The 15,753-nt window shown below is 31.1% G+C and overlaps 1 protein-coding gene across 1 annotated transcript; it reads left to right on the top strand.

The window, feature by feature from the left end:
• Positions 1 to 1,334: 1,334 nt before the first annotated feature.
• Positions 1,335 to 2,890, top strand: LOC144566376 (U-box domain-containing protein 25-like). The gene has a single exon (XM_078316394.1). The coding sequence runs from the start codon at positions 1,379 to 1,381 to the stop codon at positions 2,618 to 2,620; it is 1,242 nt and encodes a 413-aa protein (XP_078172520.1). The 5' UTR covers positions 1,335 to 1,378; the 3' UTR covers positions 2,621 to 2,890.
• The last annotated feature ends 12,863 nt before the right edge of the window (positions 2,891 to 15,753 follow it).

The raw sequence follows: 15,753 nt of genomic DNA, 5'->3' as shown, positions 1-15,753 counted from the left end.
TTAAGAGAACAAGAGTTTCTTATATATAAAAAGAAAAATAAGACTTCTTTTTTTAAATGAGAATTTTGCAATTAAACGATCACTAACTGATGGAAAGTTTGTCGTCCAATTGTCCAAATGAGCAAAACAAATGTATTTTCGTTGTATGATTAAATTTGTATGTTCCCCATTCTATTTTTGCTGAATTGCATGAATCACCGATTCGTGCGATTCAGCATAACAGTTTTTATCCCCGTAAAGTGTGCTAATAAAAAATGGAAACTTGCATAGATGAACTCATAGCACATGGAATTAGTTTGCAAAAAGACGTAAAAGAAATGTAGAATATTTTCAAATTCTAAATGATACATGAGCATTTATTTGACTATATGCAAAAAAACTCTATAGGCACGTTAATTTTGCTCAAGTTTGAAAACATTACCTCTACTTTATTTGAATGAATTAATATTTAGTATTGTAATTTTGTTACAATAAATTTTCACAAATATGTCGACGTGCTTCATTCAAGCACACACTAATTTTATTTAAGATTGTAATGTTTTTATTTAAGATTGAAAACATTACATATTCGGTATGTACATTTTTTATGAAATTTTTGTGCTTCATTAGTTTTCAAGAAAAGAATGTTTAGTTAATGCTCAATATCTTTGTGAATAAATATGGAAAATGCATGAACAATTTGACATTTTTTTTTTCTCATCAAGCTTATTATCAGTTCTACACCTAATAATTTGTATTATCTATCCATAATTTTTTTAGGATAGCGGAAGTACATTTTAGTCTTTTAGATAACAAGATAAAAAATTTCTCGAAGTCTTCGGAACAAAATCAACATAACCTCCATAACATACAAAAGCATTTCGTTGATATCTACAATATTGTCAAAGCAGAAACTCATATGCCAATTAGTTGTTTGATACTTGCATGCAAAGTAACAATTAACGATGTTATTAATCATAATAATTAGCACCATACGATTTTCTTTGGCTTGTCATTAAGTAGCCCGTGCACGCTTCATTAAGTACAAGTTCCTTGAATACAACTAGTGGGTCCACGAAGAGATAAAAAGGAAGCAAAAATAAAGTCAGTCCAAACGCAAGTATAATTTGTTGGGGTACCATACTGTTTCATTGAGTACATAATGCCACGCATCAAGATTGAGTAAAGAATACATCATTTAATAAATATGAGTACTCTCAGGAGTATAACTGAAAAATTGCAAAAAGTGCACCGAGGCCTGCTGTTGTTGCCCGCTCCGTTGGGCCGAACAAAAACACCCGGCCCACAACCCGCACGTGCACCAGTCTTCCCCATCTACATATATACCCTCTTCTCCTTCCTCACCCACCTCCCGCATTACCAATTACAGCAAGTCAACATGCCTGGAACCATCTCCCCTCTAGATCCCTCCAACTTCCAAATCCCCTGGTACTTTCGCTGCCCTATCTCCCTCGAGCTCATGCGGGACCCAGTCACGGTCTGCACCGGCCAGACATACGACCGCGCCAGCATCGAATCCTGGGTCGCAACTGGCAACACCACTTGCCCGGTCACTCGTGCTCCACTGTCGGACTTCACTCTCATACCCAATCACACTCTCCGCCGCCTCATCCAGGAGTGGTGCGTCGCCAATCGTTCATTCGGAATCGAGCGGATCCCTACTCCTAAGCAACCTGCTGAGCCCGATCACGTGCGGATCCTTCTGGCTCAAGCAGGCTCAGGAGGGGGTGGCGTGGCCGCACGTGCAGCCGCTGTTAGACGACTAAGGGCTCTAGCCCGGGAATCTGAAAAGAATCGGGTTGTCATGGCTACTAGTGAGACCAGATCAGCTTTACTGGATATTGCTTTCGAGGGTTTGGGTTTGGATTCGGATTTGGATCTTGAATCTGAATCCATGGCTGTGTTGGCAATGGTCGGGTTAGGTGAGCCTGAGGCCGAGGCTGATATTGCTGCCCGGCCTGACCGGTTAAACCGGCTGAGTGAAATTCTACTGCACAGCTCATCTCTAGAGGCTCGAATCAATGCTGGTGCGGTAGTGGAGGTGAGCTCAGCCGTATCCTCCACAGCTCGATCCGCTTTAGGTGAAACTGACGGCATAATTCACGGCTTAGTCAGACTAACTGAAGAAAAGTCGAATTCCCGTGCAGTAAGAGTTGGCATCAGGAGCATTTTTGCCATGTGTCTTTTAAAAGAGAATAGAGTACGTGCAGTTCAGGCCGGGGCTGCTAAGGCAGTGATGAGAAAATTGGGAGAGGTCGAAACAGAGCGTGGGGCCGCTGCGGTTGAATTGATGTGCCGGGTAGAGGGAGGCAGAGAGGCGGTCATAAGTGGAGCAGGTGGCGGGGCAGAAGCCGTGAAGGCATTGGTCAAGGCTATGGCAATTGGCCGTGCAGCCGAGCATGCAGCGGGTGCCCTTGTGGCAATCGTCAGTTCATCAGATAGCCTCCAAATTGAGGCGGTTAAGGCAGGGGCAATGGGGCAATTGTTGCTGATGGTGCAAGGCGGGTTCTCAGATCGGGCCAAGAGGAAGGCTCAGGTCTTGTTAAAGCTGCTGCGATCGGCTTGGCCAAGCTACGACTCCGTCTCCGACTCGGGCGGGTTTTTGCTACAAACTTATTGACACATTAAATGATTCGTTTTTAACTGCACAATTTAAGCCCCTATTGCAATGCAAAGGAATTGTGTGTGGGCTACTGGGCTTGTGGTTGAGTGACTCGTTACACTGATGCTTACACAATGGAGCTCTGGAAGGTGGTTTGGATGGAGATTGATTGAATTTTTGCCAATTTGACATTGTAAAAATTGCAATTTAATTTTTTTATTTGAAAATTTTAGGTATAACGGATTTGTAAGTATGCGCTTAATTCGATGGTTCTATTTTTTGTGCTTATCCTTCGGAGGGAAGTTTCACATTGCTTTCAAATCGAAACTTTCATTCAGTTGCCCTCTTCATTTGTTTGCCTTTTTGTCCTTTACCGCTAAGATGCGCCAAGAGAGATCAAATTTACAAGAAGCCCCCCTACACTATTCATAATATAGGAAAAAGGGCCTAAAATGTTTGAGAAATTCATGAAGTCCTTTGCAATATAATTTTTCAAGACTTTAGACTTGTTAATTGATTAAGGAGTCAACTCCACTCCACTCCACATCAAGTTATATCTATGGAGAAAATGATGCATCGTATATCCACCTTTATTGACAACATCTCTAAACAATGCATTTAACTTTTGTCGGCCATTATTATTTGAATATGTCGCCTAAATAAACCTCGATGAGGGATCCAAAATTATATTATTTTTTGGTGACACCGGATTACACTCTATGTTTTCAAAGACTGTTCAAATAGTCGATCTAAACTGTTCAATATGATGGATATGTTAAAATGTACTTGCAGGTAAAATTTTATATTTTTTTATTTATTTTTTACTATTTATTAAGATGGGTACAAAAATTCAATGGTATGAAAACAACAATTTTGTAAAATACTTAATAAATAGTAAAAAATATATATATATATATATATATATATATATATATATATATATATATATATAAATTTGATCTGCAAGCACACTTTAATATATCCATCATGTTGAATGGTTTAGATCGACTGTTTGAAATTTGAAAACTTTGAAAATAAAAAGTGTAATTAGATGTCACAAAAAAAGGGTGTAATTGGAACCCTCTTAAATCTTTTAACCTAAAGATAATAATAATAATTATTTTTTAAATGTTTGCCCTTTTAATTTTGTCCAAATAGAAACACTAGATATGGCAAGACTTAGCTTACAATATAGAATTTAATCTGATGATTTATTTTAGGGATAATATGATGCTCCCCAACCCCCACTCCCCCGGTTTGGAACATTTTTTTAAACTATTAATGATTATATTATTCATTAGAACATTTTAATTCGTGACAAATAGCTTCTCAACTACTGATCTCACATACCAAAATTAATTTTTTGACCTTGAGAAATTTATTCTTATCAAAATAACTTTCTAAATCTACTACATACCAATTTTCAAAATCAAAATTACATTAATAATAATTTATTATTTCCTGTGATTTCATGTTATTTAAATCACAAATAAGGCATATAATCTTAATTTACAATTTTATAATTTTAATATTATTATTAAAATTGTGACTGTCAGTCCAAAAATATATTTTTTTACCTAAAAAAATACACCAATAAAAAAAATACTCAATAATACCAAATCTTTTATTAAAACCAAAGTTGCCGTAATTATTAAAATTTTAAACATCCGGGAAAAAAGCCCCCACGTCATTCGCTAGTGAATAGGTGACATGTTAATGTCTTATCATATTATGGGCATTGAATCAGATTCTTTGAATTTTGGTGCAGCCTTATTAAATATAATAAAAAAAATATTTATACCAACAATTAATTCTGATTTTTCTATAGCCTGGAGGCGATGCAGAAAACATGAATGACATGCATTAAATATGGCCTCATTTGAGTTGCAAGTACAATTACAGCAGGTCTAAAAGCAGCAGCTGGAGAAATACAACAAAAGCTGCTCTCCCTTACTACATAATCGAATGTCTCTCCTCTCCCTACTGTCTTTAGATTCCAAACTTTAATATGAATCTTTGTGCTTCTACTCTCATTCTCTAATTAATTGTATGAATTATGAATTCTGATATAATTATTTGGTCATCTCTTATAAGCTGATAAAGAAAATTGTTTTTGATTCATAATTAACAGAATAACTTCAAATCTTACATCAGGCACGGATTAAAGGGAGTTCAGGGTGGCGACTGGCGAAGCTCCTCTTATGGTTCAAAAATGTTGTAAATTTTATGTTTAATTTTTGTTATTTTGTCTTCTCTATTAATTAAATATTTATTTAATTAAAGCAAAGAGATATGCCCTCGCTTTAAAATATATTATATTAAATACTATTTTTATCAAGTTCAGTCTTCGTTATAGTAAATTTTCGATTCGGTCCATGCTTGTGCAAAATATATTATTTGTTAATAGAAGTGGGACAAATCACACCAATTTCATTGAAAACATATATGTATATTATTACTAATAATAATAATAATAATAATAATAATAATATTATTATTATTATTATTATTATTATTGCCGTTGTTGTTATAAGCGGACAATAATAAGGGTATATTATTATGGAAAATGGATTTGTCCATTACTTCTCTAAACTGAGAAGATTGAAGAGCAGTGATTAAAATGTGTCTTTCAGTTTCATAGTCCAAATGGATTGTTTGACTCTGACCATGGCAGTGTTGGTTGGTAGCTTATTTATGTGATCATTGCTCCACTTTGGACTGCTATCTTGTCTTATATTTTTCTCTTACTTTTTTCAATTTCATCCTTCCATTTTACCGTAAGGTCTCTATTTTAAAATTGGAGATATTTTATGATTTTGTTGGCCACGATATTGCAAAACTACCAAACCTATAGAACATTCTAGCAGTACTTCTGAGCAATGTATTTACAGCAAAAGTAAAAAGATTATCTTGTTTCTTAGATCAAGAATTGAATTGAAAAATTTATATATTTTTTATTATTTTTCGAACAGAGAAAAATATTTCTAATGGACATTCTAGAATTTTTAAAATTAAGAGTATTTTTCTATTAAAAAAATAGTAACATGCTACAAAATTATAAAAAATTGACTTCTTATAGGATTTTGACAAAATAAACACAATACTGAAAAAGTGTCATAAAAATGCAAGGAGGATGATGCCTTAATCTCCACCGTACAAAAATATATATTAGATTTGCATCATTTACTTTTCATTAATTGGTTTAGATTGGTTAAGAGATAACTTTCAGACCATTGTAATTAAGGAAATGACACAGTTTTTGGACTAGAGTGATTGATTTTCTTACCTTGCCTTTGAAAATTTATTGAAAAAATTATCTGAATATGATTGGCTCAGCAAAAATCCTGCTGGAGCATGGAACAAATGCCTCTTCATTTCTGGCCTTTTGCTATTAATGAATGAAAGCTCTTTTTATCCTTCGAAATATTTGTAGTATGTTTTCCCCCTGGTTTTTTGTTTTATCAATAAGTTTATTTTGTATCTTTTCCAACTTAGTTGAAATAATTCTTTCTTGACTGAGATTACTTGTTTTGCCTTAAAAAAATACGATGAAACACACTCGAACATAGTAAAAGAGAAATATATGTGGCCATGAATTAGCCATGAATTCCAAGAGCTCTTTTTGAGTGTGTTTTCATTAGCGTTCTAAATAGGATGTTATAGTGGCGTTATATCGTTTTTAGATCTTGAATGCTAAGTTATGGAATAAAAATGCACTATTTCAGCTACGACTGTTGTAGCGGTAATAGCGGCCCACTATTTGCACTACGCGCTATAGCGCACACTATGCTACATTGAAAGGTTCAACTAAAAATTAATTTTGAAGATCAATTTTTTTCAAGTTCAGATTGATTTTGCTTTTAAATAGAAAATGATAGATAATTTATTTCATGATGCTTAGTTTTTTTTTAATAGAAAAAATATATGGTTTATGCCATAATGCTTATATTATTTTGAATGAAAAAAGAACATAGTTTATGGTATTATTAAGAATATTTTGAATAACAATTTATAGTTTGTACTGGTTCATATGAATATTCTAATTTCTTAATCAATTTTGTATTACTTATTGCTCTATGAGACTTTAGATAATGTTGATAATTAGTAGATATATAAAATATAAGTTTTTAAACAAAAAAATACTATGTATGATAGCTTTTGCTATAGCTACGCCATTCGCGATAGCTTTTTTTTAGCCTTTCTGCTATAACGCGATAATGATAAAGTGCCTTTGCTTCACTATGTTTTCTCTTGGCCAGGTTGTAACTGTTTGCTTGTGGACATGTGTGCTGAACTGCTTCTAACGTATCATTTTTTAAGAAAAATATTATCGTGTAAATTATAAATTATAAATTATAAATTATATATCCACCTATATTATACTTCAATGCACTCACAAATTATTTTTTAGAAATTAAAATTCCAATTTTCAAGAAAAGATTGATTTAAAAAAAAAAAAATAGGTAGTTCAAATTTGGAATTAAAAAAAAAAACAATGCCCTCTCTTTCTGTTGCAATCTTGCGATGATTACAAATTTGGATTGAAAAAATAATCCTGGAGTCATATGTTATAAAGTAACTTAGGTTATTATTACAACCAAAAATCCAAGATTATTTACAATTGTAAGAAATCTATATGAGAGAATCATCAATATTAAGTCATTTTAGTCATTAATTAATTAATAGTATGTGTAAACATATTACAGTCATATATAATTCATGTTTTTTCATGACAATGATATGATGAATTGAAAACTTTGTGTTTTTTCATGTTAATGATATGATCAATTGAAAACTGTCATGAGTGCTTCTTATAAATTCATGAAACCAACAATCTTTAACGTAGCAAATCATTCTATGATATAAAAATGTCTTATTATATATCTAAGTATTATGTTGCTTTATATTTTACTCATGTATGCATTAAGATATTTGAGAAAATCAATACAGTTTAACACAAAAACAATTTATTTTGGTATTTTTCGAGATTAGTAAGCTATCCAATTCAATCTGCGTATTAAAAAATAATAACAACGAGAACGATACAAAGTTTTTGTTTTAATGTAATTGAATTTGATATAAAATTTCCAAAATAATTCTGATATTACATTTGAGTTTCTCCAATAAGGCAAGATCGTCATATTGCACGAATCAAAGAATTGAGTGACAAAAATCAAACAATTGAGTGACAAAAATCCATATATTATCGATTCAATTTGCAATTTCAAATGTTAGAAAATTATTTCGATTGAATTTAGTGTTGATTGCGATTGTAATTTGAATTATTATATCTATAGATATGGGAGGGAATGGGGTAATGTGAGAGGTGTTTCTACTTGTAGTAATGGATTACAGGATCAGAGGTTAGAGAGTGAGCAATCTCATACCAATTAGATACAAATATTTTACAATGGAGAAGAAAGAGAGTGAGAGGCAGACAAATAGAGAGGAATTGAAAAATAAAATTTGCATTTTTTTTATTTCTAGAATCTCTCGTAATAGAAATATACATAGCCACATGTAACAAGAGGCGGAGGTAAGAAGTAATAATGAGATCAATTAACCTTCAATTTATATATATATATATATATAGAGGAGGAATCAAGTTATAACAATTTTTAAGTTACAACAAGTTACCACAACTATTTTCTTCATTTTCAAAGTTCAAATCGTCGATCCAAACCGTTAGATGTGATCTCTACAATAAAATGTGCTTGGAGACCAAATTTTACATTTTTTGAATTTTTTTTACTATTTATTAAGATGGGTACAAAAAGTAGTCAAATTCAGACCATTGAATTTTGTACCCATCTTAATAAATAGTAAAAAAATTCCAAAAAATATTAAATTTGGTCTCCAAGCACATTTTATTGTAGAGATCACATCTAACCATTTGGATTGATGATTTGGACTTTGAAAATGAAGAAAATAGTTGTTGTAACTTGTTGTAATTCAAAAATTGTTGTAACTTGATCCATCCTCACACACACTCATATTTATGTATGATTTTGTATATAATTTATAGTAAATTGATCGTCGTGCTCTGCACGAAAATTTTATATGATTAACCTCTATTTATTTTTGACGTCCATTATTTGAAAGTTTAGCTCCGCTCTTGCATGTAACTGTTGTTTACAATTCACTAATTCTAACAATTAATCTAAAATCGGTTTGCTTTGCAACTAACTTCTTTCTTTGACTTGGTCAATGCATGACTGTTAACTTTGTGTAATAGTGTGTTAAGTTGAACCATGGAGCTATATGATTCTGTTTTGATTTTAGAAAAAATGCTCGTGTAAATTATAACTACATATCATCTATGTTATACTTCACTGCACCCACAGATTATTTTTCTAGAAATTAAAAATTCAAATTTTCAAAAAAGAGATAAAATATTTTTTTTCGAAAAATAGATAGGACTGCACTTATAGTGCGATTCACCAAAAATAGACTGCTTGAACCGTAACAAAAAAAAAAAAAAAAAAAACCCACAATTTCAGTGTTATAATCGAAAAATAATTTGAAAAGTCAAATTCTAAAGATAATTAATAAATTAGTGTTATCAACCGTCATCCCATAAATCCCACCAGGTAAAGAGAAGAAATGGGTTGATAATTTAGTTGGGCCGTCGTTTGACAAGGACTGTAGCTTCTAAATATGGAAATTGAATGGGGTAAAAAATAAATTTGCAGCAAAAACCATTTGTCGAATTAAATTTATTTTCGAGAAAGATTTAAATATTTTATTTTTCATGCCTCGATAGCAGCTTCAGTTTAAAATTCTCAATGATAAACTTTTGAAACTTAATTAACAAAATAAAATATATCGATATTATTTTTATACATATATGACATGACAATTACGCTATTTCATTTTTGTTTTAGTCATAATCAAAATCACGAAATATTAACACCCATACAGTGTCCATTTGAATACATCTTTGTAAATTCTAGACCACAATCAAAACAAAGTCAATTATCATAAATTTTTATGTAGGCATAAAAATCGTGATAAATCTCATATCTAATAATAATTATATCAATTTAATATATTTTTAAAATTTTCAATTACTAAATATTTTCAAAATGAAGATATGGTCAGCAAAAGATATTAGAAATAGACATTTTAACCCCTCACATCTCAGACAATTAAACAAACACATTTGTTGGCACTTGGCACGGACTATTGACACGATTGGATGTATGCTATGTTGGAGGACAAGGTTGTAATCGTAGACAAGGATTGAAGGAAATAATATAAGCAATGTATTGGTCTACACTGTTGGATGGATGCTATGTCCCGAGACAAAGTTACAATCATAGACAATATTGAAATAATTCAAACAGTGCTATTTTGTTTCATGGGCTAACCCATTGGCCCAGCCCCCTCCTCATTTCCTCCCCCAAAGATCGAAAAGAAAAAATAATAATATATAACTAGGGCAAACGGGTTGGATATTATCCGACCGTATCCGACTCCGTATCCAAAAATTTAATACGGATATCCGATATCCGAATATCCGTGTGGATACGGATAAGGTTTTGAATTTTAATCATCTGTATCCGAATAGTAGATATATATTATATAATTTAATATGAATTATGAAAAAAAATTATGTTATTCACTATTATAAAAAGCGGATATCCGTATTCGTATCCAGTTAATATCTGATCCTTATTCGTATTCGTCTAATATCCGATCCGTATCCGTATCCGGAAAATAAAAACGGATACGGATATGGTTTTACCACTATCCTATTCGTATCCGATCCGTTTGCACCCCTATATATAAGTTATTAACCATGCTGGTTTGAATTCACGCAGCACACGAATAATACGGTTAAATTGAAAAATATATGGCTGATATGATGCATGAAGCCAAACCGGCAGTGTTAATATTTTTACCCAAAAAAAAACTTCTTTAAAAGACAAATCTATGAAAAGATGTACGTTTAATTTACGCGACAGTCATTTAGAGAGAAATTGAGATAAATCATATTAAAATATATATATAAATTAAACTGTATTTGGAGTTGCTTGTTTTCCATTAAAAATGTAAGAGATACAAGACAGAGGGTTCTGTATTAGCACGTAAAACATTTAATCAAAATCAAACAAATCAGAATCATACAAATTAGAATTTAGAAGGCTTTGCTTTCAATCGGACGTTTTATAAGGGCCAAGACATCAAGGTTCAATTGGACTTGGAAGAGAGTGCGAATTTCTTAGATGTACGATGACTTCTTTAAGATTCGTGTCAAATTTAAAATAGACAGTTCATATCTCTCTAGACATCTCACTGGATCCGAATTTTGCTCAGGATCCGAAATGTAGTGTTATAGCTTCATATTTAAGTAAATAATTCAACTGTCTACAATAACAACAAAAAAAATTAAAAGGGCCTTATGTCGGCGGTCCTGATTACAGCCAGGTAATAGTAAACAAAAATGTAAAGTTTTTTTCTTCTTCTTCTTCTTCTTCTTTCTGTCATTTTCTTAGAATAATTTTCAGAGTGAGTCTATGGTACTATGTTTTTTTTGAAAATTTTTTACTATTTTTTGAAATTTATTGAAAATCACTGTTTTTGGATGGTCCAGAATTTTCAGATCAAGTGATTTTCTAAATATCTAAAAAAATAGTAATTTTTTTTTAAAAAACGTAAAATTTGGTCTCCAAACACATATTAATATGAAGAACAAGATGAACATTTCGAATATAGAGCCGTAACACGGTGCCAAATCGTAATATGCATATTACCATAGTCAAACAACTAAATATTGCAGACATAGTCAATTAAAAAATATATATATTGTATGCATAGCCAATTAAACAAATTAATATATTGAATAATTATTTTTGTGTGCATGCAATATTGAGTTCGGCTAGTATTACATCGGTGTCAAATGATACAAACTCCAAAACTAATCAGATAAACTTCAAACTAATAATTCAAACCGTTCAAATCAATTTACTTTATGAGTGATGCGTTTACATGCAATTTTTTTTTTGAATTATTTTAGTATTAAGTCAAGCGATACAAAAATGTTAAAGAATAAATGTATTAAAATTAATTTAAAAACTCTCACATTTGACCGCTTAACTTGATATTAAATAAAATTCATTAAATTATAAATTTTGCACGTAAATGCACAACTAATGAAATAGATTGGTTTGAACGGTTTGGATTCATAGTTTAAAGTCGATTTGATAGATTTTGAAATTGATGTTGTATAGAGTGAAATGACACTAATATCATACTAGTCACATTCTTTACTATTATGGCAACGATAATAATTTCAAATTATAACTGTAACTGATTGGATGGAATATAAGATATTGGGTTAATATCATATGTGTTTTGTTTCAATATCTTATAGCTATATTAAAAGTTTCAATATATTGTCAATTAATCACTGACATAATAATTTTCAAATTGCACAAAAAGAAATTCACATTATATTCAAATTATAAAAGTTACACATGCAATTCTAGCTTGTTCAATATACTTTCCCAGTTAATTATACGGTCCTTAAATAAATATTATTATAAACATATTTCTTCTCTTTTCAGGACCAAAAAACTTTCCGGTGTACAAATTATTTTATATGCAATAAATAATCATATGCTTTACTAAAGATGAACATGTTTAACAAGATGAAAGATTATCATTAAGGTTTCCCTTTACCAAACAGGCTGTGAAATTTGAGATTAATTCCAAACAGGCTGTAAAATATTATTATCATATATTACTCTCCATTCCCTTTCAAAGAGGGACACCTCCATTTCCCTTTCAGTCCACAAAATGACAGAAATTTGCACATTAAAAAAAAAAACAGTATAATCATATAAATTACCACCTTTACATTTAAGTATTTAACAATACGGTGATCTTACATATTTCTTTAAAATAAAAAAAGATTTGAATCCATGCAGCCACATGCTGGTGTTATTTTAAGTTCATAGCCTTGTAGGCTTATAAGTGGGGTGTCACATGAAAGGAGAACCTCTCCTCAATTTTATTTCTCTGGATCTGTCACACATATTATTAAATTGTCAATGAATATTCATAATATAATAATTTGAATTTAATTTATTTGAATATATCTATATGTAGATCTCAGAATATATCCAATAATATATTAAGTTGGTATTAATTTTTTTTTTTGAGAAAATAACAGATCTGAATCCAAAATCAGATATCATTCTGTTAAACCATAGTTGTTAAGCTGTTATGTTGTGGATTTAAATGTCTCAAAGTGATGGAATAAAGAAGCAAGAATTCTATCTAGAACATTGCAATAAAATATTATACCTAGTAAAATTATAGCAGAGTTGCTTAACTACATATGATTTAGTTCATTTATTTAGAAATAATTTCATTATTGTTATAAATCTTAGATTTATTCAACGGAGACAATTTATGTTGGTTAACTATGCTTGATTAAAAACTTTGCTTTATCATACGGCTTGTTAAATTGATCGACGGTCTTTGTAATTTGAGTGAACTTCATGTGCTCGGCTTATTTTATACTATTTTGTTAGAGGAGGGTACAAATATCTTCAATTTTTACTTTGCTTTATGCTATTTAAATTGATTGAAAGTCTTTGTACTTTGCTTAATTATGTTCTTGGTCTAATAATAATTGTTTAAAATTTACATGTCAAAATAAAACTGTTAAATGTGATTTATGTTATTTTTTTAAATGTACATAAACAAAATATTACTTTTTGATTTTTTTTGTGTGAATCAATAAGTTGAAAAATCAACGCTCAGAATTTATCTATATCAATTTATCTTTGCAAGCTCTTGATGCAGATCAAAATAAAAATCAAAATGTCGTGATATTTTATATATTTGTACATTGAGAAATTAAGATAGATAATATCTAATGGTTTTATTTTAATATTTAATTTGATTTTTAAGTTTTAAATTTTATATTATTAATATTTAGAAAGTAGAGGCATGATGAATAGGGGACAATTGTCTCTTGAATTTAAAATCAAAAATTCAATTTCTCCTCATAACTTCGCAGCTTCTGTGAAAGTTAAAAAAATATATACATGATACGAATTCTCCATGAATCTCTCTTCACACTCATGAGTCTATGAAAAAAGTATTAAAGGGAAATTAAAGTTATTAGCTGGGATGATCAACTTTGCTATCAAGAAATTAAATGGTCCCGTTAAGGTATCAAAAGCAAAATTAGGTAAAAATGGTCCCAAAAATTAAACTTTCATTAAAGAACTGTAATGGTTAGACGACAAGATCCGTGTTTAGGAAACTATCGGAGACTAGACTTTTTGTTTCATTTTCTTCATTTTATTACAGGAATAATTTGGTGAACCGGTGTGCCCCACAAAAAAATGAAAGAAAGAAAAAGAAAAAGAAAACAAAGAAAGACAATGTTTTGCAAAAATAGTCATGGCTCTTGATTGATACAAGCGCCATTTGTAAGAGATTGTACTAAATTGGCTAAATACATCAGAAATGCAATTATCCGTTTTCTGCATTTCCAGAAAAAAATAAAATAAGAACACCACATTTTGGATTCTAATAAAACTTTTGATATTGAAACTGATTAAAATTTCTAATAATAATACCATAATTACAATAACTAATTAATTCTACATGTCAAGATTCGCAAGACAAGGCTACTTATTATTATTTTTTTTTATTTAATTTCTTTTCCATGTAATTTTGATATGTTTACATTGAACTTCAATGTAAACATATCAAATAGCAAAACAATATTTTCATTTTTGTTCTTGTTTCAAATTGATTGGAAGTGCGTAATCACTAATCAGGACCTGTACATTGTTTTGGAATGCTGGAGGCTGTTTCTCTCTCCCAATTTCCAGCCAATTCCATCGTGCCTTTGCCACTTTATGATTTTGTGCATTATTTTCCTCGAATCCTAGTGTGCTTCGGGTCAAATGGGTAATAGATAGCTCCTTGCCTACAAGATGGTTGAAAGTTGAAACGGACCCTTAAGACGTGCTTCAAAACGTCTTCATTAAAGAGATGGGAGTAGAGAGAAGGGGAGCAGGAGCCTGATTGGTTAAGAGTTAAGACCGAAGTTGGTTGCTTCATAATCGAAATTTTTGGGGAGGAGAGTTCAAATGCCTCCATGTTTTTGTGCCTCCATCTCTTTCCATCATTTTCAAGGTTCAAACAGTCGATCCGAACCGCTCAATCTAACCTCCATACTAAAATATGTTTGGAGACCAAATTTTATATTTTTAGGAATTTTTTTTTACTATTTTTTTAGATAGGTACAAAAATACTGTTTTTAGATGGTTCAGATTTACTGATTTTGTACCTATCTAAAAAAATAGTAAAAAAAAATTCCTAAAAATATAAAATTTGGTCTCCAAACATATTTTAGTATGGAGGTTAAGTTGAGCGGTTCGGATCGACTGTTTGAACTTTGAAAATGATAGAGAGAGATAGAGACATGATGGAGACACAAAAACATGGAGACATTTGAACCCTCCTCATTTTTGGGAGGGTGCTGAGGGGGAGCGGAAGAAAAATAAGATGAAAGTCTTATATAAACTTGATGATTTTTGTCACATTCAAATCGATATGTAAAAGAGCCAAGATGTACACTCTGCTGGGGCCTGGGTGTCTCTTCCATTTTCTTCTCTTCTCTTTGGTATTGGTTGTGATTTGTGAAGCACATTCTTAATTTCACTACAGTAATTCATATAATTTACTGATGCCTGGACAATTTACATAATGACATCCACAATAGATCTGAACCTCACATGCCTATTGGTTAGGCTTTTAATCCTCTAACATGAAAGTGGAAGTGGAGTTGATGCCTCAAACTTTTTGACTAATCCATCTTTGGGGACAAAAAAAGGGGAATGGATATGACATCAACTATCATCATCATAATCTTTTCTTTGTGCAAATTTTATTTATAATTTTTACCGGGAACAATATTTTATAGACAACTTTAACATCTGATTCCAGCTTGTCTATTAAATTCCAAATTTGTAATCATTGCAAGATTGCAATTTGCAACAGAAAGAGAGAGCATTGCTTTTGAAATATAGTATGAATTTAGTTGGAATTTGATCCATAAGGCCCATATATGGCCTTCTAAAAATGCTAGATGGTACAGTTAAATTGTAATCCTGGATATT

Source organism: Carex rostrata, chromosome 15 (genome assembly GCF_964058835.1).
Source record: "Carex rostrata chromosome 15, lpCarRost1.2, whole genome shotgun sequence".
NCBI classification, from domain to species: Eukaryota; Viridiplantae; Streptophyta; class Magnoliopsida; order Poales; family Cyperaceae; genus Carex; species Carex rostrata.
This window is presented reverse-complemented; position numbering and strand designations above follow the sequence as displayed.